At 51.8% G+C, this 25,435-nt stretch overlaps 6 protein-coding genes and 2 pseudogenes across 8 annotated transcripts; 4 read left to right on the top strand and 4 right to left on the bottom strand.

Moving 5' to 3' along the window:
- Positions 1-17: 17 nt before the first annotated feature.
- On the bottom strand, positions 18-839 carry MSY001_1506 (uncharacterized protein; the record flags this gene model as incomplete). The annotated part of the gene is made up of 1 exon (XM_018883310.1): positions 18-839. The coding sequence occupies one exon, from the start codon at positions 837-839 to the stop codon at positions 18-20; it is 822 nt and encodes a 273-aa protein (XP_018740082.1).
- A 298-nt stretch (positions 840-1,137) lies between these two features.
- Positions 1,138-2,893, top strand: MSY001_1505 (uncharacterized protein; the record flags this gene model as incomplete). Its single annotated transcript, XM_018883308.1, has 2 exons — positions 1,138-1,190; positions 1,219-2,893. 2 exons carry the CDS (start codon positions 1,138-1,140, stop codon positions 2,891-2,893), a joined length of 1,728 nt encoding a protein of 575 aa, XP_018740081.1.
- A 29-nt stretch (positions 2,894-2,922) lies between these two features.
- Positions 2,923-4,646, bottom strand: MSY001_1504 (uncharacterized protein; the record flags this gene model as incomplete). Its single annotated transcript, XM_018883307.1, has 2 exons — positions 2,923-4,496; positions 4,619-4,646. 2 exons carry the CDS (start codon positions 4,644-4,646, stop codon positions 2,923-2,925), a joined length of 1,602 nt encoding a protein of 533 aa, XP_018740080.1.
- An 827-nt stretch (positions 4,647-5,473) lies between these two features.
- MSY001_1503 (uncharacterized protein) lies at positions 5,474-5,924 on the top strand (the record flags this gene model as incomplete). Its single annotated transcript, XM_018883306.1, has 2 exons — positions 5,474-5,579; positions 5,620-5,924. The coding sequence occupies 2 exons, from the start codon at positions 5,474-5,476 to the stop codon at positions 5,922-5,924; spliced, it is 411 nt and encodes a 136-aa protein (XP_018740079.1).
- Positions 5,925-7,708: 1,784 nt separating this feature from the next.
- Positions 7,709-8,907, top strand: MSY001_1502 (annotated as a pseudogene). The gene is given in 2 exon segments: positions 7,709-8,627; positions 8,633-8,907. Coding segments are annotated over 2 exon segments (1,194 nt in total).
- Positions 8,908-9,034: 127 nt separating this feature from the next.
- Positions 9,035-9,323, bottom strand: MSY001_1501 (uncharacterized protein; the record flags this gene model as incomplete). The annotated part of the gene is made up of 2 exons (XM_018883305.1): positions 9,035-9,234; positions 9,263-9,323. The coding sequence occupies 2 exons, from the start codon at positions 9,321-9,323 to the stop codon at positions 9,035-9,037; spliced, it is 261 nt and encodes an 86-aa protein (XP_018740078.1).
- Positions 9,324-11,151: 1,828 nt separating this feature from the next.
- MSY001_1500 lies at positions 11,152-17,844 on the top strand (annotated as a pseudogene). Its single transcript is given in 2 exon segments — positions 11,152-11,268; positions 11,278-17,844. Coding segments are annotated over 2 exon segments (6,684 nt in total).
- Positions 17,845-18,967: 1,123 nt separating this feature from the next.
- On the bottom strand, positions 18,968-25,435 carry MSY001_1499 (uncharacterized protein; the record flags this gene model as incomplete). The annotated part of the gene is given in 2 exon segments (XM_018883304.1): positions 18,968-25,051; positions 25,067-25,435. 2 exon segments carry the CDS (start codon positions 25,433-25,435, stop codon positions 18,968-18,970), a joined length of 6,453 nt encoding a protein of 2,150 aa, XP_018740077.1.

Below are 25,435 nucleotides of genomic sequence, written 5' to 3'. Positions count from 1 at the left end.
AGAGAGCATTCATAGAATTAAGCAGGTTTGGCCTTGGGCTTGGCATCTTCCGTCGCCGACTTGATGTGCAGAAGGACATGGCCCGGTCCACCGGCGCCGATTCCCCCGACTTCGCCAGCATCGGAGCCCGGATGGTGCGCATCTTCCATATTCTCTGCACCACTCGCAATGACGAGCACACTACCATCAGCGCTGAATGAGGCCGTGCTCACAGGTGAAGGTAGCGCATACTGCCGAATGCGCTTCTTGGCCACGGGGTCCCAGAGAGCACAGTGAGCATCGCCACCGCAGGTCGCGAATGTACCATACACAGGATGGAAGGCCACAGCATGAATAGGGTATACGACATCAACACCATCGACCTCCTTGCGATGACACTTGAACGCATATTTCTGCGCTTGTGCTGCCTCGCTGGTGTCTAGAAATTCCACCGCGACGCGCCCCTCCACGGATGACGTGACATAGCCAGTCCCATCCGGCGTGCTCTTCACATCTCGGAGCATGAACTTGAGGCTGCTCTCGCGACGCTGCTCAGGCTCACAGGAGTCAGCATTTGGCCCATTCAAAGCAACCTGCAGCTTGGACGTATTGTACACATGCACAGCACGGTCACTCATAGCCACGACGAGCTGCGCTGGCAGCGTCGCCGAGGGCGGCGACACATCCATGGCAAATACCTTGCCAGGCATCGTCAGAGTGGCCTTGAGCGCATCTGCCGGCTCTCCATAAGGATCCCATACCTTGACAGTGGCATCCCAGGAGCCTGAAAATAGCAGCTTCGAATGGGGATCGTAACACACGCGGCACACGCCATTGTCGTGTTTACCAAGTATCATCATCTGGCCTGTCTCTATGTTAAGAAGGCGCACACGTCGATCCAGACACGCACTAGCGGCTAGATTTTCGTGGATCCAAGTCACATAGAGAACAGCAGCCGGGTGTTCAAAGGATTGCAGCACCTGTACCGCGTCGGCTCCATCCGCGCACCGACTCAGATCGTACAGGCGCACAAATTTATCCCAGCTTGACACCAGTAGGTGGTATGCTCGACTGGATTGTACATTTGGCAGAAATGCTAGAGAAGAAACTGGCTCCTTGGGCGGTTGGGGAGCGCAAAATTCGGCAAACGGTGGCTGCATGGACGAGCAGGTTGCGACAGGGAAGGAGCCGCCGCAGCGCGTGGAGCTGGTGTTGCTTATGTCAGCGAGTCGTACGCAGAAAAAAGTGCCGAGCCTCGCTGCAGCTCGTCCAGGGCAACCCCTACGAGACGATGAGCCAGGAGATTCACAGCCAGTATGACTCGATACTGATTCTGGACTTTGGGTCCCAGTACTCTCATCTCATCACACGTCGTTGTCGTGAGCTGAATGTGTACTGTGAGATGCTTCCTTGCACACAAAAAATTGCAGACCTGACTTGGAAGCCCAAGGGTATCATCCTTTCGGGCTCACCCTACTCCGTGTACGACGACGTGGCACCCCGCGTAGATCCCGCCGTTTTTAATTACGGTGTTCCTGTGCTTGGTATCTGCTACGGCCTGCAGGAGATGGCGTGGAACCACGGCGGCAGAGTCGACGCTCATGACACCCGCGAGTACGGACATGCCACAATGGACGTGGTGCAGACGGGCCATGCTACCAGCGATGCCCTCTTCGCTGGTATTGGAAATGGATTGACTGTTTGGATGTCCCACGGCGATCAGCTGTCCAAAATGCCCGAGAACTTTGAGGTCATTGGTCACACGTCGACAGCCCCCTACGCAGCGATTGCACACAAGGAGAAACCCTTCTATGGTGTTCAATTCCATGCGGAGGTGACGCATACACCCTGTGGCACCGCTATCTTTGAAAACTTTGTGGATCGGATCTGTGGTTGCAAGCGCAACTGGACGATGGAGACATTTATTGACAAGGAAATTGCGCGTATCCGTGAGATTGTCGGTCCGACAGGCCGTGTGATTGGCGCCATTTCGGGTGGTGTGGACAGCAGTGTGGCGGCCAAGATCATGCACGAAGCGATCGGCGATCGTTTCCATGCAGTGATGGTCGACAATGGCGTGCTCCGCATGGACGAGGCGAAGCAGGTGCACGAAATGCTGTCGGAGCACCTGGGTGTGCAGCTGACCGTGGTGGATGCGTCGGATATGTTCCTGGAACGTCTCAAGGATGTGGAAGACCCTGAGCGCAAACGCAAGATTATCGGAAATACGTTCATTGAAGTGTTCGAGCAGGAGGCTGAGCGCCTGGAGAAAGAAGCTGAAATGCAGGAGGCTCAGGCGGCCCCTGGTCAGAGCAAGGGCAAGTACGAGTTCCTGCTCCAGGGCACGCTCTACCCGGATGTCATTGAGAGTATTAGCTTCAAGGGCCCGAGCGCCACAATTAAGACACATCACAATGTGGGTGGCCTGCTGGACGTCATGAAGTTGAAGCTAATTGAGCCGCTGCGCGAGCTTTTCAAGGATGAGGTGCGCGAGCTTGGTAAGCTCATGGGCATCCCTGAGCACCTGGTTATGCGCCATCCCTTCCCAGGCCCTGGTCTGGCAATCCGTATTCTTGGCCCAGTCACCCGTGAACAGGTCAAGCTTTTGCAGCAGGCAGACAAGATTTACATCGAGGAAATACGCAAAGCGAACGTGTACAATGACATTAGCCAGGCCTTTGCTGTGCTGCTGCCTGTGCGCGCGGTGGGTGTGCAGGGCGACAAGCGCACCTACGACCAAGTCATTGCGCTCCGGGCCGCAGCGACGACGGACTTTATGACCGCTACATGGTATCCGTTCGACTACGAACTTCTCGCGCGGATCTCGAACCGCATCACCAACGAGGTGCAAGGCGTAAACCGCGTCGTGCTGGACGTGTCGTCGAAGCCGCCTGCCACGATTGAGTGGCTGTAATACAAGTACAATGATGGTAGTGATAGTGCTTAGCGAAGCTTGGTAAAGGAGGCTTGCAGCCCATGGTCGTCCGCCCGGTCGACAGTGTCGCGGATGGGTGTATTCAGATCCCAGAATCGTAATGTTTCGTCGCCGGCACCCGTGACAATCGACTTGCCGGAGGGGCTCATCGCCAAATACAGCACACGCATCGTGTGCCCCGTGAGTGTGGCTACTTGTGAAAGGCTTGGATATCGCCACACTTGGATTTGGTTGTGAACCAGCCCGCTCGAGTAGCCGTGTGTGCTGACAATTTCGTTGGACGTTTTGTTCCATGCCAAGTTACACACCTGACTGCCCGTGTCGATCACGGACAAGGGCGACCCAGTCTGTGTGTTCCAAAACCGAATTTTCATATCCGCGGTACCACCACCTGAGGCAAGAAGCCCCTGCTGATGTGGACTCCATGCAATAGCCTTCACAGCAGCAGTGTGCTCCGTAAACTTGTGCAGTGGTGAATCATGAAGCCCGTCCCAGACAATTAGTTTGTTGTCGTTGCCTCCCGAGGCGAGCTGATTCTGCGCTAAATTCCATTTGAGTCCACAGACCTCCTGTCGATGTGATAAAAGTGTCTTGATATGGTGGTCGGGAACCCGCACATCGCGATGATAAATGGCACGATCACGCGAGCCGGTTGTGAGAATATGGTTGTTCCACGTCAGCGCGCCGACGCGCGCCGAATGGCCCATCATGGTGCGCAGCAACTTTTGCGTTTCCACGTCCCAGATCTGCACGAGACCAGATTGAGAGCCGACAGCCAGAAACTGACCGTGGTTGGACCAGCTCAGACCCGTTATGCTGTCTTGTACACCCTGCAGATCGCACAATTTGGTGACGCTCGAGGACTTGGCAGACCACAAATACACGCATTTTCCAAGACCCACGCTCAGCATATCTTGACTAGACCAGTCCACTAGGTTTAAATAAAAGTCATCAGCTAGATCTGGCGCATCCAGCACCTTGTATGGTACCCTGCTGATTAGCCGCGTGGACTTCCGTGCACCGAGCAGCAGACGTTGGCTCTCGGGCTTCACGGGACTCGTGCTAAAGGCAGTGTGGACAGGAGAGTCCACCTGCTCACCTGGAGAGAAGAGCCCCGAGGCTGAGCTCGATGGCGATATGCCTGGGCTTCCCAATTGCGAGAGCCCGGACGCAGTTGGCCCATACGGACTTTGGTCGCCCTCCCGCGTCGTAGCTTCGAGAAGACGGCTTGAGGTAAGTTGAGAGCCTGACATGCGGTAGTCACACAGGCGATGTGGCGTAGAAGACCCGGATTTCAGGCTGCGGAAGTTTAAAAGATTCTTTTTAGGAGACAAGGTACCCAGAGAGTCTGAACGGAGTGTTCGATGGCGCGAGGGTGAGTTTGTCTGTGACGTATATGCATTTCCACGGGACGGAGACATGCTGGTATATGCATGGTGAGAAGATGGTGATGATCCAAGCTGCTCGTTTCCAAATAGCTCGGAGCTCAATAACTGAGAATAGGCCTCATTGGCCTCTTCTAGATGGGTAAGAATAAGTTGACGTACCCGTCTGAGCATCAATGTCAGGATCAGTTCTCCGTCTATGACGCCCACCAGGCGTCAGCACTTGATCAGGAATTAGCTGGAAGGCGGCTTGGATATCTGTGCCGTCACGGCTTGGAATAAATCTAGCACAGTTAGATACTGGCAGGTAAACACGCACCTATCCCCATATGTGTGGGTGGATCCATGTGTCCTGTTTTTTCGAGGAGTTCGAGGAATCTCACCTGCTCGCGACGAGCGCGAAGTGGCTCGCGATACGGCGGGATCTAAAGAAGGTTCTCTAGAACGCGATGGCCCAGACAAACGATCGGAAATGCTGATATCATAAGATGAGTCGTAAGCACCACGAGAAATTCTGGATGAGTTTATATCACCCTGCATCTTTTCGAGGAAGAATACGCTTGCACAGCCGAGCGAACAGTCCACACAACGCTCACACTCGCACCCAACGATGTACATGCGATCGGGGTAACGGTCAACACAACGACTTGGTCACGTGATGATTATCAACCTCTCGTCCACATCAAGTGAGCACCATGAAGATGCTCGGTCTTTGGGCACCTTCGAGGATACCGAATATTGGGCCCTAACCACAATAGCATCATGTAGAAATCGTAGAAACAAGTATACTTTCATTAGATATGAGACTGTGTAGCTTAATTGAATACCCATGGTCCGAACATTGAGTGGTGCATGTATAGGCTTCGCTGTTGAATAGCACCTAAAATGACAGCGAAGTCCCTTACACCCCATTCGATTTCCAAATCAGAGACTTTTACGGGAAAGCACGGGAAAAGGACCCGGACTTGGGCATCCGCCCGATGGCATTATCGCCCTGGAAATAAGGAGCAATGTCATTGGTCATAATTATATCACGCGGGCACGCGAGGCATCAGGCCAAGGCATCGGAGAATATGATACAAAGTTTGCCATCCTATTAGGTAATGTCAGACAAATACGCGATGGCCCTTGAGCTATCGATCGCCTAGTTTGTTGTTGCTTCTTACTACGAGTAATGGCGCGTACTAAGCAAACTGCCCGCAAGTCTACTGGTGGCAAGGCTCCCCGAAAGCAGCTTGCCACCAAGGCGGCCCGCAAGTCGGCCCCAACGGCCGGTGGCGGTATGTACTATGATTGCAGTTGGGTACTAACACCATCCAGTGAAGAAGCCTCACCGTTACAAGCCTGGTACGGTGGCGCTCCGTGAGATTCGTCGCTACCAAAAGAGCACTGAGCTACTGATCCGCAAGCTCCCGTTCCAGCGTCTTGTTCGTGAGATTGCGCAGGACTTTAAGACGGATCTGCGTTTCCAATCATCGGCGATTGGTGCTCTGCAGGAGGCTAGCGAGGCCTACCTTGTCTCGCTGTTCGAGGACACCAACTTGGCTGCAATCCACGCCAAGCGTGTGACCATTCAGCCCAAAGACATTGCCCTTGCTCGCCGTCTCCGTGGTGAGCGCTCGTAATGGAATCCAAGTGATGTGTTATATTTTTGCCACCAAGATGTATAACTTGTGCTACTATATGTTTCCTCGCTCTGTGTATTGACGTATTGATTCTATAGTGAAGAGAGCGTCGTTATAACATAGACGTATGATTTCTACGAGTGGATATCAAGTGCGGCATTGTTGCCACAATGCCAAAAGCACGGTTGATTTGCCACACGCCCAGCTGTGGGTATAATATGAATTGCGGGCCCGATATGATTCAGCCCCGACGACTTTGATTTTTCTGGAGCGTCTCGCGGATGTTTTGGAAATACGTGTCTTCAGCATGCCCTTTCGCCCCAAATCCACCCCGGGGATGAAACGAAGCGTTGAATTGCAGGCGCGTGTTGATGTCATGAACCCAATCGTCGTAAATGATATCACCTTTTGTGGCCGTAGATCCTAATCCACTCCTGCGTTCGGTGTTTATTTCAGGCGTGAAACTGACGCACGGCAATGGATATTGGGACATGTTCACCTGAACTGATTCCTTGGGCGATAATGTGAATACCGTTCTCCCATCCACATGCACTTCAGCAGGAGACCTCGAGCTAGGAGAGACAAATAATTGGACTTGCGCATTCCCTGGCAAAAGAATGGTACGAAAACTAAGCGAGCGGGGACTAATAGGTGTCATTAACATGGTAGAGACAGAAGGGTGTACAATGGGCCCCCCAGCAGAAAGCGAATAGGCAGTAGATCCAGTTGGTGTTGATACGATGAGACCATCCGCGACAGTTCTTGTGAGATGTTCTCCATTAACAAACGCATCTAAGGTAGTCATGTGTGGCTCGCGACCACGGTGCAATACCACCTCGTTCATAAAATGTAGCTCGCGACACCGCTGCTCACCAGGAAGCCAAAGACAGTGATCTGGCTTTTCACCCCATAGGGTCATGCACATACGCATGCGGAGTTGAAGAAAGAAACGCGAATGAATGACATCGGCAATAGCGTCTTGGAAGGACGAAATTTCGTAAGGAAGGAGAAAGCCGAGTGTCCCCATGGAAAAGCTTAGAACAGGGGGCACAGGGTGCTGATCAAAAAGACTTGAAACATGCAAGATAGATCCATCTCCTCCAACAGTGATCACAAAATCAATTTTTCTGGATAGCAAACTTTGTTCACCTGTGATCAGAAGTAAGTTCAACGTACTTTCCTGGAAAGGGACTAGAGAAGGAAACTGAGTGCCCAATAGTTCCCAAACGTGGTACTCAACGATAATGTTTATCTTTGGGTATCGCGATTGCATATGCAGGATAATATCACGAACAGAATGGGTAACCCTTCTGTCACCTTTCTTCTGGACAATAAGCACATTCTTTGGTGGATGAGCCCAAGTGCATGGGTGTACGCCGCTGGTATCAATATAGACATACACGCACCATTTCTTGATCCTATCTGATGCAGAAGTAGATGTTGACGAAGTTGGAGGGAGCTGTTGAGACTCGCTGCTACAGATCAGAAAGGAATATACATACGCTGAACCAGGCCAAAAACGGATGGGTGACTTTTCAGGCAACGCCCGAAGCGAGGACGATCCTGTAGAATACGGTGCCAATGACCAACTAGCTTTTGTCTTCTTGTTTATGGAAGCAGCAGTTCGCAGTACTCTGTTACTTGATGCGAAACGCTCGCAATGTCCCCACATTTGCGAGTTGTCAGTCAATTCTGGGGGCAGCAATAAGTTTCGACCGATTGGATTTTGTAATTCCGGCCGATTTAACTTCTTTTGCCTCGTGCGATCTGACACCGCCAGGGCCATGGCCAACTCATTGATACCCTGGTGGCCAAAGACCTGGAACCCGTTCTCACGGTGGCACACCGCGAGCCATTACGACTATGAAACGATCCTGTCCTCTTTAGCGGAGGAAATCAAACAGGTGGAATCAACCCTCCTAGATATCAAAGCGCGGAAGCGTCGTGCTATCCACAACGTTCTCCAGGTGATGCTCACATTATGGATTGTATCTCTCGTCATACTTTGGATTGTATCTTCCCTCTTCTGGAGTAGAGAGTGGGCTATGTCGAGAACCATCCTAGTGATTAGTCTCTTGCTTGGGACGCCACTGTTCATTGCGGTGCTCCATCGGTTGGTCACAGCTTGGTTTCGGCGAATGGAACGCGCGCAAGAGCAGCATCTAGATGCCCTTCGCAAGCAGCAGCGAACCAAAATAAACGAAATCAAACGAGCTACAGATTTCGATCATTTACGTGCGCTGCTCGACACATACGACACCGACGCCAAGCAGGATACAAGTACAGTCTCTACTCCATCCACACCTGTTAGTCAAAATAACCGACTGCTGTCGCGGAGATCAACTACGTCGCTCCGTCGGGCCGCATCGAAGGATGTGCTGCGGCGTCATCGCAAGGTTGATTCATTGCAAGAAAAGCCGAATCTCGAGGAAGAGGATGTGGCTCCATCGTTGGCCCCAGCAATTACGGGTCTTCCTATTCTTGGTGTCCAAGATGGACAATGGAATCCTGAGAGTCGCCCTACTGCCAAATTACCGGACTCTGGCACACACTATCCTCGAAGCTGGATGGATAAAGTGGCCGATATGATCCTCGGAACCGACCCATACGGAGCCACTCTAGAGGACCAGCAGTATGCCCTGGTGTGTCGCCGCTGTTTTCGACACAATGGTCTTGTGCCGAAGAATGAGCTGAACGAAATCCGTAAGTTCCTAAAGCTAACTCGACAGAATACATATGTCCTCATTGCCACACATTCAATTCACGCCGTCCATCCAGCCGTCCCGTCTCGTCTCCTTTTGCCTCTACTCCTGACACTAAATCCAAGAAAGAGACAGTGCCTAGCATGGAGCGTACTATCACAGAAGAAAGCGAGCCTGCATCAGAGACGAAACACGGGGCGGATCTGTCCCGCGGTACGAAATTATCGAAGCAGTCTATGGTCGATAATCCAGTCGACGAGGCCATGCAGCTAGACGAATAAAGTACATAGTCCCCATCCCCAGCCATGTACGTGCATCCATAATGTTCCAAGCGTGGAATCCATGTCTTAAGCTACAAGGAAGTACTATCATGATGGATCCGAGCAGAGGGAACTCAGAGTAGCAAGCTTAGTGCTCACCACCGTGAGCAAGGTGGCCTGCCTTAGAGTTCACGTAGGCACTCTCCTTGTTACCCCACGTGTAGATCAAGTAGCCCAGAGCAAAAGGAATACCCGAGTATGGCAGGTGCTTCACGGCACGGCGGAAACCATTAAACATGTAACCCTGGAAGACACCGGCGAAGGGGTTCTGCTGGAACGGAGAGACAGCTGTGACATGAGCTGAGCGTCAACCTACCGTACGACTTGATACCCTTCTGGACGGGACCACCAAAGGCACCCCACCAGCCGATCTGCATGTTAACGAGATTCCTAACAGGCGATACGTACCCACTTGGGACCGGTGGGCATACCACTTTGAACAACGCTGCTGGGACGCATTATGGCTGATGTGCAACAGAAGGCGCCTGCCAGGCCAGTGGGCCGCTCGGGGTTTTACGGATTACCAATCTCCTTGCCGTGCCTTCCTTTCGGCCGAATATGCTCGCGTGCGGCTTGGTCGTCATCGCCCAGCCCAGCGGCAGCCGATCGTCCCTGCTGTCACACGTAACCTAAAGGTACCTGTGTGAACCTATCACCCTCTGTTGGAACGGATCGAATAAATAATGGTTAGCATCTACAATGTCGGTGCCCGCTTGGCAAGTTAAGAGGAGTATGGCGAGTGTTGGCCGCACATGCCACTCTCTAGGACCGGGACAGACAGGAGACGACCATTGCTATGAAACCGTGGTATCTTTCCACGCAAGAGGGTGTTTATTCGAAACTGCATGCTCTTTCGTGGCTTAGAATACACCGGCACCTTGCTCTGTTGTGCACAAACGGTGGAAGATCCCCACCCATGCCCCATGCTGAGGCTTGGGAAGAGTACACCATAGCATGTTTTAATGCATGGTTGCTGGCCTTGTTTTCTACCAACACCCGTGTGTTTGATAACATGTATGGTGAAGGAGCTGCGGCTCTCTAGCAACGGCCGCTTTCATATATGCCCGGTCCCTTGTCTGCGGGCCCGCACCAATGCGATGGAACAGTGTGCTTACATCTCGTTTTGTTTATGTTTTGAACTGACCCTATACAGTCGTCGAACCTGGATAAGTGTTAGTAACACCATCTCACACCAGCGCTGGACGAGATTATCTCGGCAAAGAAGAAGCAGAACCCTCGACCTCGCCGCAGCTCAGGCGCTCGTCAGTCGAGTACTTCGAGGGGCAAGGGCGCAAAGGCTGCCGCTGTCGGTGGCGCAGCGGTGGCAGCCCAGGCCATTAGTCAAGCTAACCGCCAGCAGCCCCCTGTCGTATTCCCCCCTAAGGGTGGTAAGGGCCAAGGCAGCAAGGTGATTGTGAGCAATCTGCCTACCGACGTGACAGAGGCGCAGGTCAAGGTATGTATAGCACGCTGACCCCAGGAACTGTTCTCGACTACAATTGGTCCTTTGCGCCGTGTGCTGATGAGCTATCGTGCGAATGGCCAATCCACGGGTGTGGTGACGGTCGAGTTTCAACGTGCCGACGACGCTAACCGCGCCTACGCTCAGTACAACAACCGCTTGATCGATGGCAGTGAGTATCGATATTCTGACTTGCAGAACGTCCACTCAAGATCGAGGTGGTCGTGGACCCTGCGCGTGCTGCTGTGGCGGCCCCCCCGGTTGGTCAAAACACCGCCGCGAAGCCGGCCCCTGCCGGCAAAGCCAAGAAGTCCAGCCGCAACAAGAAGCGCCGCGAAGCTCGCCCCGCAAAGACGCTTGAGGATCTCGATGCGGAAATGGAGGGTGTGTATGCTTCAGACTAATCTAGACTATTCGAAGCAAGCGAACACTGCTGAGGCCCAGCCTATGCAGGATGCGCCTGCGGCTTAATTTTGCACATAATAGCGCTTGAAATAGTATGGAGGTGTGTGCCCTCGTCAAAACGCCCGTGCACAGAACACTTCGCACGTTGCTCAGTGATGGCACGCGTCCTGTCCAGCGGCAGGGATGCGTCCATCAGGCAGCATATGGACGGTGATCTAGCCGTGCGCGAATCGCTCATGCGAGCACAAATGAGCTCACCGCTCATGGATGATCCTGGTGATTGTCCTTGGGATACCGCCTCTCACACTCTACCGCAGGGAGTTGGCGACCAAGGCACTATGCTCATGGACCTTCTGTCTGAGATACAAAATACCTCTCCGGAGAACTACGAGACAATCTACATATTGGCAACTCGAGTGTACTCTGTTCTTACTGAGAAGACAGGTCCTAATCGCGTATATGAGCTATTTGGTGAGCAAGGAGGGTTCTTGATCGTGGGACAACTCCTTGCTGCCATCCAACGCGGGCGCGATTTAACTGATGAAACTTCATGCGCATGGATTTCTCGCCTGCTACTACTCACGCTTCAGATTCTGACCGATGCGATTACTTGGAGCCGCCGCAACTTGCTTTCCTTCGAGCGCTTGTTGGGGTGGGATAGTCTCGTGGCAACACTGATGGAAGCTGTGCCCTCGTCCTTGCCAAGTCGTGCCATCGCTATGCTCTTTGGATTAGCCCTGGGCCAGGTCACCTCTGGCATCGATCAGTTCAGGCTGGTGAGCGAAGCAATACGGGACGGACCAACATCCAGCAGACTGACACCCTGTTTATCTATCGTACACCCGCCTGCCATATATGCAGCTGTCGCTCTCGCTGAAGAAGACCACATTAAGCCAAATATACGCGATTCTACTTACACGCTACTTCATGACATCTTGGTTGCCGACGAACGCAATACCAGTTTGCTTTCGCGAACCCGTGTGCCTTCCCTGCTTCTTCGAGCGTGGCTGAACGGCAAACATCGTTCGAATGAGGCATCCATTTTGCGCCTGCTCTGGCAGGATGGCATCAAGCGTGCAGAAGATGTACGCACCATTTTTAAGCACTTAATGCATTCTTCCCTCGATAATGAATGCGAGTTACTTCGTCTTTTATACGATGTGGCTGTCTCAGCTCATCATCCTGCCTCACTTACTATGCATGCAAAAGCCGCATCCAAGGACTACGGTATCGCAGGCATCCACATCCGAGAACTGCCCCGTCCATTTCCTTCCAATGATCCTACCTCGGCCGGGTTCTCTCTGGCAATGCTGTTTCACGTCGAGCACACTATTTCTAGTGCTACGCTGGATCTATTTCGTCTCGAAAGTGCACCTGCGCAACCCATGCGTCTTGTCCTCGACATGACTTCTGGTACTCTCATGTACGATCCAGGTGGTCATGCCCAACGGCCATATTCCCTTCTTCGCGCTCGACTAAAACAGGGTGCCTGGCATTCTGTGGTACTCACACATTCCAGATCTATGCCCCGCGTCGCATCAACTGTCCATGTGTATCTGGACGGGAAGCGGGTCTGCACCTTGCAAGTGCCTTGGCCTGGCACCTTTCCGCATCCTGCCTCTGTGTGCCTAGGTGGGGCATCCGTTGTCGGTGAGGGCCAAGCGACATGGTCGCTTGCCTCTGCATTCCTCATGGATGGCCTCATTGCGCCGAGTATTCCTGCGCTTTTACACGAACTTGTCCCATCCTACACGGGCAACTTTCAAGCTCCTCTTGCACGGTTCCTTCCCTATGCCGGGCTAGCACGAATGCATGCGCGTCTTAGCGAGCTCGCTGAGGCAAGCAACCCGCGCGGACAGAGTCAGACTTATCGTGCTCTGAAGAATGCGCTACATGTGGCAGCTGCCGATGTTTTTCCGCTGGACCATTTCTACCTGCACTTTCAGGCGGACCATACCCTCCGCTGCGGAGCCCAGGTCCTTATCCCTAACCAGGCGATGCCCCATCTGTTGAAGGACATACGTCCGTCTGAGAGCCATGGCATAGTGGTTGGTCTGCCCACACTGCGCCTCCCCCACCGCTTGGATGAGGCCATTTGGTCTCTGGGTGGCTGTGTGGTGCTCCTGCGACTGGTGGAGCTTGCCAATTCCTCTGCATCGCTAGAAGCTTGCGTCTGTTTGTTCTTGCGCCTCCTGTCATTTTCCTGGCGCCTAGCCGAAGACGCCGAACATATTCGCGCCTTTGGCATCCTAAGTGCATTACTGCGTACAAAGACTCGTCTGATCACGCTACCAATCCTGTCTGCTCTACTAGAAGCTGCAGCACCCGCTGCAGGCTGGGCGAACGTGCAACTGTATCGGGCCGTCCTACTCGATACAGATCTCTGGGTCTACACGTCCGACACAGTGCAGCTGGCCTATGCCAAGCACTTTCAACAGCTGCTGCCGCTGGGTGGACGTGGTCTTGCTGAAGTACACCTCGTGCGCCAACTTATCCACTATGCAATGCGGGCCTTCTGCGTCCCCATTCATGTTTTGAATGAAGCTATGCAGGCGGCTCTAGAAGGTCACTTTCGAGCGCGCAACATTCAAGCGCTGGTGCAATTTTTGGCTATTCAACTAGGTAACGTGGCCCCCGATGCTGCCTCACTGGGTGTGGCTCAAGTGCGCACGGGCGATTCGCTCTTTGTCGCGCCAATGGAAGCCAATCAAGCCATGGTGCCGACACCGCCTACACAGGATCCTCGTGGCTGTGAATTGGCGCGGCTCTGGCTAGCCACACTTCTTCGAATTCTTGCCTTGGACAACGCGCATGTCAAGTTGGCCGCAGAAGCTGTACAAGCCAAATGGCTCCTGGTGCTGTTGCGTCCAGGACTGTTACCTCAGGATGCCGAGCTCGTCTTGCCTCTAGTGCAGCAACTGCTCTCTGCGTCACCCAACTTAGCACACTCGTTCACTCGAATGGGTGGTTTTCGGGTGCTGGAAGCGACGCTACCCTCACTGTGGCATGTACCCTCTGTCTTTCCATGGCTGTGGACGCTTTGTCTCGGACCACGAAAGCGCATGTCATCTTTGTTCGAGACATTCTCAAAGCTAGACGACGCTCCATTGCACTTTCCACAGGCACTGCGTGTCCTGGTCCAATGTATTGGAGCTGGACTCCAAGAATGCCGCCCCATTCAGCGTCAGCGACGTGCATCTGTTCCCATGGTCTCGCCTGATGCGACAAGGCTAAGGTCACTAAAAGAATCAGTGTCTCTCCTCGTGTTACATGCCGTCGAGCCCAAATTCTACACTCTACTCATGCTTGCCCCGACTTTGGTTTGTATCTTGCGTGCTACAGCTCCGCGCTATATGGATGCACCTTGTGGCGAACCTGTGGCTTCTCTCTGTGATGACCTCACTGGCATGCTAGCTTATTTGATGGCTAATATGACGCTACAATCTCATACCCTCACCCTTTTGCACAACATGCATGGGGCTATGCCGACGCCCGACCCACTCGTCCAGTCGCGTTTGTGTGTGGCCCTTTATATACCTCTGTTGGAACAGCTAATGCGGCTGCTCCAAACACGGCCTCTGGGACGCCCGTCCCTGGACCTCGTCGCAGATATTTTGGAGCTGACATCCAACGAGTCTATGCGAGACCCTCTTCTGCAAAAGCGCATTTTTGAATTAGCGGACATTCTCGTTGGTGCCCCGACACGCATTCTGTCATCTCGTGCGCAGAGTCAAGCTACTGTGGCATTGGAACGCAATATTCTACACGGTTTTTCCGTTCCACAAACTCTTCCGGATGTTTTGCGTTTTTGTGAGCGTGCCAAGCATTTTGTACTGACGGAGAACGCTGACGAAACCTTCTTGCGAATTGTAGTTTATCACTCCTACATGCACCACGAAAGAAACTTACATGCGGCTTTATGCTTGGAGTATATGCGCAATCACTGGCCAAATCTCGTGCCTGACCATGACGCAGACCTAGCCGATTACTCGACCCTCTGGGAAAATGTAATGACCTCACAACGTTCATTTCTACATCGTTTGACACATGAACACTGGCGTCAGTGGCAGTGCAAGCCGAGTCCACGAGCTCTGGCTATGCTAATCGTACACAAGCGCCTTTCTGCTTGGTACAATGCCCTTGTAGAGCACAGCACGCTTCGTAACGCTCGCTATGCTCAAGACACTCGCGAAGATATTACGTATCTTTTAAGAACCTGGTATGACTTGCGTCAGAACAACCAACTTACCGATTTGAACACTCGCATTTGGCAATTGGATCCAACGGAAGGCCCATGCCGCGCACGTATCAAGCTATGGTCTGTGCCTGACCATAACCCATCAGATCCACTGACACTACGTCGAACACCCTCCCCCCCTATACATACTTCGGAGCAGGATGCAAGACTACTGCCAGAAGAGTTTGATGTCGGAACCTCATCGCAAGACGAGATTTCTGCGCCTAACGCGTCTTCGCTGCGCAATGGCAATGTGCCTGAAGTCGTGGTGGATGAACTGACGGAACCTGTTGAGTACTATGAAGACAAAATTCGATGGATTCTTCGGACACTCCAGGCAGGTGATACGGTGGAAGGCATCTTCAATACCGCGCGCGTTGTTGGTGTGGATGTACAGCCCAGTCTTTTCCTTATCGGTACTCACCATCTCTACCTCTTGGATAATTTTTTTTACCGCCCAAATGGAGAGATTGTCAATTTTGCAGATGCCCCCCACGAAGAGCGAGACATGTTGATTCTGGCTGCGGGCATGGCTCTATTGCCTGATGTTAATGAACCTGTACGCGTTTGGCGTTGGGACTTGCTGAAACATTATCTTCATCGTGCTTGGCTGCATCGGCGGACGGCACTGGAGTTATTTTTCACAGACGGGCAAAGCTGCCTGCTGGTGCTGCCTTCGCACGAGCACATATCCAGGCTTTCCGATTTGATTCGTCTGAAAATGCCACAGGCGCATGCTGCCTCCGAAGCACTCATTGAAAGCATTACCGACTTGGCTACAACATCAACTCGTCTGCCTCTCCGGCGGCCTTTTGGACGTGCAACGACGGCCTGGCAAGAGAGGCGGCTATCCAATGCCGAATACTTGATGATTCTAAATACCCTTGCTGGACGAACCATGAACGACCTTGCACAATTTCCTGTCTTTCCTTGGGTCCTCGCTGATTATGACAGCACGGACCTGGACTTAAAACGACCGTCCACTTTTCGACAACTCGACAAACCTATGGGTGCTCAGCAGGCTGAACGTCAAGCTGAATTCATCGAAAGATACGAGCAACTGCAGCAAGTGCAAATGGAGCCTTTCCACTATGGCACGCACTACTCTACAGCTACAAGTGTATGTGCTTTTTTGATCCGAGTACATCCTTTTGCCAACATATTGAAAGAACTTCAGGGCGGTAATTTTGATCTCCCTGATCGTTTGTTTGCTTCTGTGCGCGATACATGGATCTCTGCGAGCGAGCGATCTTGCGCAGATGTCCGTGAGCTGATTCCCGAATTTTATTTTCTTCCGGAGATGTTCACGAATGCCAATCATTTTGTTTTTGGCACCACCCAGGCGGGTAAAGATGTCGATGATGTTGAATTGCCGCCGTGGGCCCACGGAGATCCTTTCTTATTTATTCAGAAGCACAGAGAAGCTCTCGAGTCGGACTATGTAAGTGCCCATCTACACGAATGGATCGATCTAATATTCGGTTACAAGGCAAGTGGCCAAGAGGCGGTAGCCTCAACGAATGTGTTTCATCCTATGTCCTATGCCCATGCAGTTGATCTAGAGGGTATCGACTCCCTCCTCGAGCGCCAAGCTGCGGCACAAGTTGTCCACAACTTCGGACAGACACCCGCACAGTTGTTCAATCGGCCCCACCCTCCCCGTCTTGCCGCACGACCTTTGGAACCCTGGCAAAATGGTGCAGATATGCTCCTGTATCCCCGACTTTTAATTCAGAGCCGAGCTCCGGTAGCTCATGTCCCTGGACCGGTCCATCGAATTGACGGGCCTTCCGACTCGTTGTATGCTTCCACACGCGAACATGTCCTGCTACGCGAGGCGGAGTTGACGCTATCCTATGGATATATGGACAATTCCGTGCGCTTCTTGAAATTGGATGGTCGACCCGTGGCCATGCTGGAGCATGCCACTGTCGGACGTATCACTTGTATGGAAGCACTCCGTCACATGGTGGTCTTTGGATCTGATGATGGAATGGTGCACATGTATTCTTTGCAGCTACCAAATCCTCGTCTTGAAATACGAGCCGCCTTGAATGGGCATACAGCAGCTGTTATTACCATGGCTACATCAACCTCGTGGAGTATCATGGTGACAGGCAGCAAAGACCACACTGTAATGCAATGGGATCTGAACCGCTGTCGCTTTATAAGACAGCTAGAGGGGCCAGATCAACCTGTGGAACACGTCGCCATTGACGACAAAAAGGGATGGATTGCTGCCGCTGCTGGTACTTCTGTGTGGATATGGTCTATCAATGGTGTGCTGCTAGTCCAACAGAGCACACGGAGTGCTACATACCATCCTCTTTCTAGCATGACATTTATTTGCCGCGATTACCACATTGGAAAACTGGGTGTTCTTGTTACAGGCCATTGTGGTCTCATTGTGTTGTGGGATATTGTGTCGCAGCACGAGCGTGCTTTTGCGCCACGATGGCGTCTCTCCAAGCTTGCCATATTTCCCATGCGCGATCAAGAAGAGGTTTCCATTACGGCTTTGCGGGCTAGTAGCTCATCCTTGCTAAGCGTCGGCGATAGCTGTGGGCGGCTCTATTCTTGGAATTTACCTGGTGCTTCTGTGCCTCTTGCCATACCTGACGATAAATGTTACGGAGGGTGCCAGCGACACTTTGGCTTTCTTGACAAGAAAAGGACTTGCCAGGGTTGTGGTGGATGGTTCTGTCAACGCTGCTCATCCAGCTATGTTGGTGGCCAGTTACGGCTTTGCTTGAATTGTGCAGGATTTTTAGGATCTAGAGGCATGAGTCTGTAATATACAAATTGTTTACTGAGTCGTGTGACGTTTTTTCTTCACTTGCTTCTGGATCTGGTTGATGATGTCCAAATACGCCGTACTTGCTGGACTGTCTGGGTACTCTTCAACAAAACTCTCGCCCATGTCGCAACACTTGGCAATGCGCGGGTCCAAGGGCACACTGCCCAGAAAGGCAAGACCGAGTTCTTCGCAAAGCGCTTTGGCTCCACCTGTAGATGGATAGAAAATATCGGATCGGCCATGACAGGCGGGGCATACGAACCCTGCCATGTTTTCAACAATGCCTAGAATGGGCACATTCATTTTTCGACAGAAAGAAATCTCCTTCCGGACATCCTGCAAGGATACTTCTTGGGGGGTTGTAATGATAACAGCACCATCAATACCTGACTCTCGCAGAAACCCCACAATCGACAGATGCTCATCAGAGGTGCCTGGTGGCGTATCGACAAGCAGGTAGTCAATGACTGTCTCTTTACCCGCTGCTGGTTCAAGGCCACCAGACCAATCCACATCTTTGAGGAACTGTTTAATGAGGCCATTCTTCTTAGGGCCCCGCCAAATAATGGCTGCATCACTGGAAGGCAGCAAAAACTCCACTGACATACAAGCGAGGTTATCAGACACGTATACAGGTGACCAACCAGCAGAAGACGCATGGATATACTGGTTTTTCAGACCCAAGATGGTAGGGATAGATGGCCCGCAAACATCGATGTCCAGCACAGCTGTTTGAGTACTAGGGTTGCTAGCACAAGCCCATGCCAGCTGCGAAGTAAACGTGCTCTTTCCCACACCCCCTTTTCCACTTAAAATCAACACCTTTGCATCGACACATCTCATGCGCTCACAAATCAGGGGCAAGTCTGGGTCAGGGCCCTTTGGCGCTGTTTGACAATGATCCTGATTAGGACAGCCTTGGCAGGCACTGGCATGCCCCGCCAAGTCCGAGTCTACTCCCGGGCAAAATTCTGGAGCATTTTCCGGGAGGTTGTCTGCACGGGGCCTTGCCACTATTTCATTGCTTACCGATGGCAGCACGTCCACCATTGAAGTAACAAGTGTGGCAATTTCCAGTGGGGATTCGACGTCGTAATCATATACCTCCACACTACCGAAATTACACAGCCGCTAGCCACATCTCTACCGTTGAAGCAAGTAACGGAAAAGAATGGAACTGGGCAATAGCAAGTGCGTGAGAAAGTCGCTTGCTAATATCCGACTGGGTATTCTTCTGCACCCAGGCGCCTGAACATGTACAATAAGGCGCCAAATTATTGGTATTGATGCATCCACAGCGCGAGCAATGCAAGTCCTGGATAACGTGCTGTGCAATCTGTTGTTGGACCATTGCAATTAGTCTTAATTCAATGGAGGCGCGATCATAGAGCGTATGACAACGTAAACAATGCCATTCTTTTTGCGGCGCACTCGCGATTAAGTCTGCATCTCGGCAAAGGTCGAGTGTACGGTCATCGTTGCAGAATTGACAAATGACCCAGGGCAAGCGGAATGATAGACATGGGTTTCGCCACTCCGCCGCAGGGGCAAATTCTCGCACCCCAATTAGGTCCAGCAAATTGCGCTTGCAAATTTGTGCTTCAAGGATGGCTTCTTTATGCAATGACAACACACGCGTTACCGACTTGATAAACTCCAAGGTGGGATTCTTAAGATCAAGATGTGAGCCAGGTAAATGCGGGAAAGCCCACTCCTCAGGGTTTGCCTGCACTTTCCACTCTCCATGAATCTCATTCACCATTCGCAGCAGGCGCTGTGTCATAACATGCGACACAATGTACTTGGCATTATCGACACCAGTGGAATCTTTCTCTTGAACGCTAGGTGCCTGGGATGGCGTGTTTTGTGATAAGGGGCGCATTATTGGACGCTCTTGTTGGCGCGCCACTGTATGGCGTTTTGCATGATATAATTCATAGATAAAAAGTCCCACCATCTTGGCGAAACGTTCCTGGATCGCCAGCGGAAGGAACGACTGCATATTCCAGGCCATCTCAACGTCCACATCCTCAGGCAATTCGATGGCTTCAGGGTCATGAGCAATAACACCACCAACATTGTTCATATCTAGAAATACAAGGTATTCCCACACATGCACAATGTTGAGAGTAAGGTGACGGAATACATCGGGGCCGGTAGCCGTGCCCATCAAATAACGACCGAACGCTGCTGCACTTCCTGCTGTCGGGCGGTTGGTAAGTAGCAACAGCCGTGTGTAGCTTGCGTAGATAATCTGAACGCCAAGACGCCTAAACTCTGCGAGCAACTGCAACAAAGTCTTGCGCATCAGACGCTGCAAGAAACGTTGCAATGCTGGCTCAAAGAGCGCCGCTTTCGAGCTGCACGCCCAACGCCAGAAATTATCTGCCAGCAAAGACGCACAAGTCGATAGACCACGCGTTTTTTCCACATGCCAGGCCTTCACCATGCTGCGCACCGTCGCAAATGTTTGTGAAGTGAGTACAGCATCGCCCAAATCTGCTGTGGCAGGGACTCGGCCATGCGCATATTCTTCGAGAGAATGTGATGCAGAGTCAAACGCCATGGATGCGGCACCAATACCTTCCATCGCATGGACATTAGCATTTTGCAGCACGCAATTGAGGGCCAAATCAGCCACCTGTACTTCGAGACAGATACTAGAATAGGCACCTGGATTGGTAATTTCGAGCATATCCAATTCATCGACCGTGCCAGGATTCATGTCATCCTCTCGACCGCCCAAGTCCGGCCTCGGTCCCTCTGACCACCATAACACCATGTCGCTTTGCTGAAGGCGACGCGCAAGGTCTAAATCTGAGCCAAACATAGCAAAGTCGCGAGGCATGTTACCCAGCGGTATATCCAGGTGCGCCGCCAGCTCAATCCAGCGCACGAGCCACAGTGAAGTCCGAAGATAGCAATTCACCATCCTGCGTGCGGCGTAAGGTTGCCAGCCCAGGGCTGGCAGAGAATCCTCCGCACGAGCGGCTGGTACCATGAGAACGGGCATCTCCGATGATAAGCCCATTCGCGAATCATAGTAACTCAATGGACGCGAAGAACATAAGGCTAGCAACGGCGCCCCCTGTTTCCCTGACCGAGCTTCTCGAACATCCTTCATGAGCGCCCGGAACGCCTTGATCTCATTTGTATGGATGTGGACCTGCGGTGAAAAGGTCGCAGGGTACTCAAAGGCTCCTTCCCCATCGTGGATTCGCCCAGCATTGCGCAGAGCCTGCAGCCGCTCTTGATACATGGGCTCCAGGGAGGGCCATTCATTCAGACCCGCTGAATCCACTAGATGGACATACACGTGGCCATCGCTGTTAACGAGTACCAACACATGCCGTTTCTTGTCAGATGCGTGGTATAGGTACACAGTACGCATAGCGCGTCCGTTTCGAAGATACATGGAGTGTGCATGAGAGGCATGGGAGAGATCGCTCAAGGCAAGACCAGTATCCATGGCATGGCTCAGCTTGGCGCCTGGGCGTAACTTGCACGAGGCGCCCAGCTGAATAATGGCACGAACGTCCAAAGGGACCTGCATCTCATAGACACCATCCACATTTGGGTGATTTAGCAGCGCAGAAAAGTGGGCGTCATCCTTGCGGAATTCTTCTTCCGTCACAGTGATGTGCATCAGGTTTCTTAGGGGAGAGCCGCGTGGCAGGACTCTGGTGACAGCCTCGACACGGTATGTATCTCGAAGAAGACCCGGCTTGGGCAGCTGTACAAAGTTGACATAAAACTGCCGCGGGACCATAAGCTTTAAGGCATGAAGTTGGCGGTCCACAAGCACCCATAATCGAAATTCTCCGGGTCGCGATGTGGGAGCTAGTTGGACAATGTCCCATGCAATGGAGGCCATAGCTGAGCTACGCTGCTCGAAAAAGCCGCCCAATGTGTTACTGCGCTTTTCCAAGCCGCGTCTTTCAGAGCGTCGCCGACGCCATCGAACTCGCATAGCCGAAACCCATCCGGGATAATCATGCTCAATGGGTGGAATGGGTGGGTCAGCAGGTGGCGGCACTTCCTTTACGACCCTGGGCTCAGTCGCGGGCGGCGGAGCCATGCGAGCTTTCACAGGTGCACCTCGGAATAGCTGGTCTAGCTTGACCTGAGACACTTTGTCATCGCGCGCCGCTACACGCTTCATGAGCCAATCAGGGTGTCGAACACGCGGTACAGGATTGTGCACCTTTTGCATGGCGGCAGGGATGGTGATTAATTTTTGAATCACACCGGCAAAGCGATCAATGTAGTAGTTCCAGTCCAAAATATTGCGCAGGTCAAAATCATTGAGTGTGCTGTCTTTAAGGAACCGCCGCAAAAAGTGCGCCTTTATATCTGGCTCTGCATTGAAAATGGCGACGGGCACAGCTCGATCCGTTACAGGTGCACCATAGGGCTTGGCAGACACAATAAATTTACATGCCAAACCACGATCCTTCACCACTTGGTTGCCCAGGATTTCAGCAAGACGCCGGGCTGTTGTAATGGCTGTCGACTTTTGCGATCCGTATTCGCTGAGCAACTTGGTCATGCTTTTGTTTTCAGCAATCAGGTCAATGAGCTCCTCGTCATGCAGTGTGGATCCTTTGCTGTACAAGACGTCGAGCCATTGGTCAGCCACTTGAGCCGCTGCTGCATAGCAGCTTACCAGCGAGTCTCCGAGTAAGAACTTGCTAAAAATCTGTTTCTGGAAGTCCTTGATCAGCTGCAGCTCTCCGCGGCGTTTGACCTCGAAGCCTTTTAGTTCGGCGAGGGAACCATCGTCGTTGAACACGGCGTACCGCTTCTTCAAAAGTTTGTCTTCCTCTTTGCTGGAGGGTAAAATCATGGCGCGATAAGGCCCATCAAGCTCAAAGAAAATACTGTTCTCACTGTGCACTTTGTACGATCCCGACTGTGTATCCAGCTCATGGTATTGGTGATTCGTAAAGCGCTGGTGCACCAAATAGTTTAGCATCGTGCAGGGATACGACACGCCGAAAGATTTTCCGTTGCGACACTTGAAGTTGAAGTTTTCCGGGAAGGTGCCAGGAAGCATACACCAGATACCGTCAGTGTCAAGTTCCAGTGGTCGACCAATGCGATCCACGAGCTCTTTGGCCATCTGAATAATAGTCGCCCCTGTCAGGCATGTAATACCTGCCATTTCCATGGAATACCAACGTGCACCTTTGCGCATAACATAGCCATAAAAGGAATTCAGAATACACTTGTGGGCCAGCTGTAGTGAATCATACAAAACGATCATCTTTTTTGCCTCTAGTACATCATCCAAGCCGCCACCTTCTACGGCCTTGTCCAAGTTCTTTTTCCACCTTTTGTGAAGGCCTTTGTACTCATAGCGACGGTCACGGAAATCACGTACTGTATTGATGTAGAATGGATTCTCACGCTGACATATGATCGCCTCACGGATAACGGTCTTAGTATCATGCACTCGTTTGTATACTTTGCGACTGTAGTCTGCCAGTCGTTTTTGCAAGAGGGCCGATTGCTCTGACGGGCTCAGATCTTGATAGGAACGCGTTTTTTGACCATCACGTCCCGGAAAGGATTCCATGTCCAGTGCATGACGGATCATATTGATTTCATCTCGCTTGGCAGGGAAATATTCTCCTCTCCATGCCCATTTCATGCGCCGATCACACGTCATGCCAGGCCGATTGTAGTCACAGGACGCACACAAAGCTTCTTCGACGACCGAATCTGGTTGCAGTCGATTCGATAACATGATATTGGGATACATCGCTGCCACATCCAAATGGTAGATCAATGGTTTGTCTTGACGCACAGGCTTGTCTCGTAAATTTTCCAGCATAGAACAAATCTGCGATCGAACTTCGTCGTAATTCTCGATGTCACTCAGGGTCATATGTCCTTCTTCCACGATGCTGAACTTGAGCGAATCATCGAGATCATCAATCAGCTGCTGAATAGCAGCAGGCTCAATGTGAAAGTCTGTAGGGATATCACTGCGAAACACGCCTGCTTCCAATGCTTCCACATGCCCGCCAATATAGGTCTCGGACTCAAGAATATGGCCCTCAAAGGTGTTGTCAATCGGATCGACGTGACGATTAGGCATCAGGATGTTGCTTTTATAGGCCTGAACCATCAGTAAAGTTTCGCACAGGGTGCCGCTTCCTTTACGCAGGACTTCATCAGGATTCAGGGGAATGATATTGCAAAGAGAGAAAATGAATGGATGAACATACTTCATGTACAAATAGTACGTGGCGACGGCATCTGAGACAGAGTACTGTGCCAATGTTTGCGGCTGTTCAGAAGCGTACGGTGTCATCAGTTCCGGATCGAGCTCCATCGGATCGTAGCCTAGCTTGGCGATTGTAACAGCTTTCAGGCCTTGACTTCCTTGAGGAAGATAAGAGTCACGTTTGACCCACCGGAAACAGTCCAGGTGCGAACAATGGCGGCTTTTGTACTCGTCATCCGAGTCTTTCGAGAATCCAATTTCCTGGCGCATATCAATACCATGGACTCGAGCCCGCGTATCGACGAACATGAAGTCGAATGAGTCACCGTTGTAGGTTGCCATAACGGTGGGACGTGCCTCCTGGATATGTGAGAAAAAGCGACGTAGCAAGGATACCTCGTCAGCCTCATTGAATATCATAAATGGTCCCTCATATTCGTCTTTGGGCGTGTATTCAAAGTCTTCAATATCCTCGCTTATCACCTCACGGTTTGTAATGAGAAATCCTTGTCCATCGATCATATATGATATCATCATGATAACATCAGTTTCAGCGTCTGGGAACTTGAGTGGCTGCTTTGTCGTCTCGATATCGAAGGCCATGACGACAGGATCAGCTCGCTTGACACGCTCAGGCACGGCACGAAGTACCACAACTCCTTCGTGGAAACTCACATCATACCACAACCCAACACGAATATCATTGTCGATCGCCACTCGCAGGTAGTACGGCACGTCGTATTCGTACAACGAAATCACACAGTCTTCTGGATTCCTTCCTCCAATATTTGCGCTTATGTCTGCCCCTGCCTCATCAATAGTCATACTCATATGGAGCTCGGGTTCTGTGGTGCTAAAAGTGTCTTGTAGTACATGTGTGTAGGCATCAATGGCAGAAACTTTCTTTTGTGCTTCTAGCGCAAGAGGAAGCAGCTCTTTTCGCACGGCCAGAAGGTCACTTACATTCATAAACTGGAGCTGTAATACGGTACGCTGATTTCCGACAAGATGATTTGGAAGCTTAAGATCTTCTTTACGTCTTCTCTCAACCGAGTTGAGAGTACCTTCAAATTTCCGCCGAAGCCACTCCTCTACGATGGATTCAGTTCCTGCATAGCATGCAAGCAAGAAGTAAGGCTGGTAGAGGACAGTGACTTTAAACATAGATGCGTCATCTTGGACAAAGTAATAGTCTACACCGGACCGACCGGTAGGATGCGTCTCATCGGACAGCAAGGTGGGATGCATATTCACCATCCAACCCTGCCTCGTTTCACCCTGCTCCAAACGCTGAAAACCCATCCGCTCATCAATTGCGTCATCTTCTCGAGCGGCAGCAAAGCGATCCTCTAGCAT

Source organism: Malassezia sympodialis, genomic scaffold (assembly GCF_000349305.1).
Source record: "Malassezia sympodialis ATCC 42132 genomic scaffold, msy_sf_6, whole genome shotgun sequence".
Taxonomy (NCBI): Eukaryota; Fungi; Basidiomycota; class Malasseziomycetes; order Malasseziales; family Malasseziaceae; genus Malassezia; species Malassezia sympodialis.
Note: the sequence above shows the minus strand (reverse complement) of the source record. Positions and strands in the feature narration are given on the sequence as shown.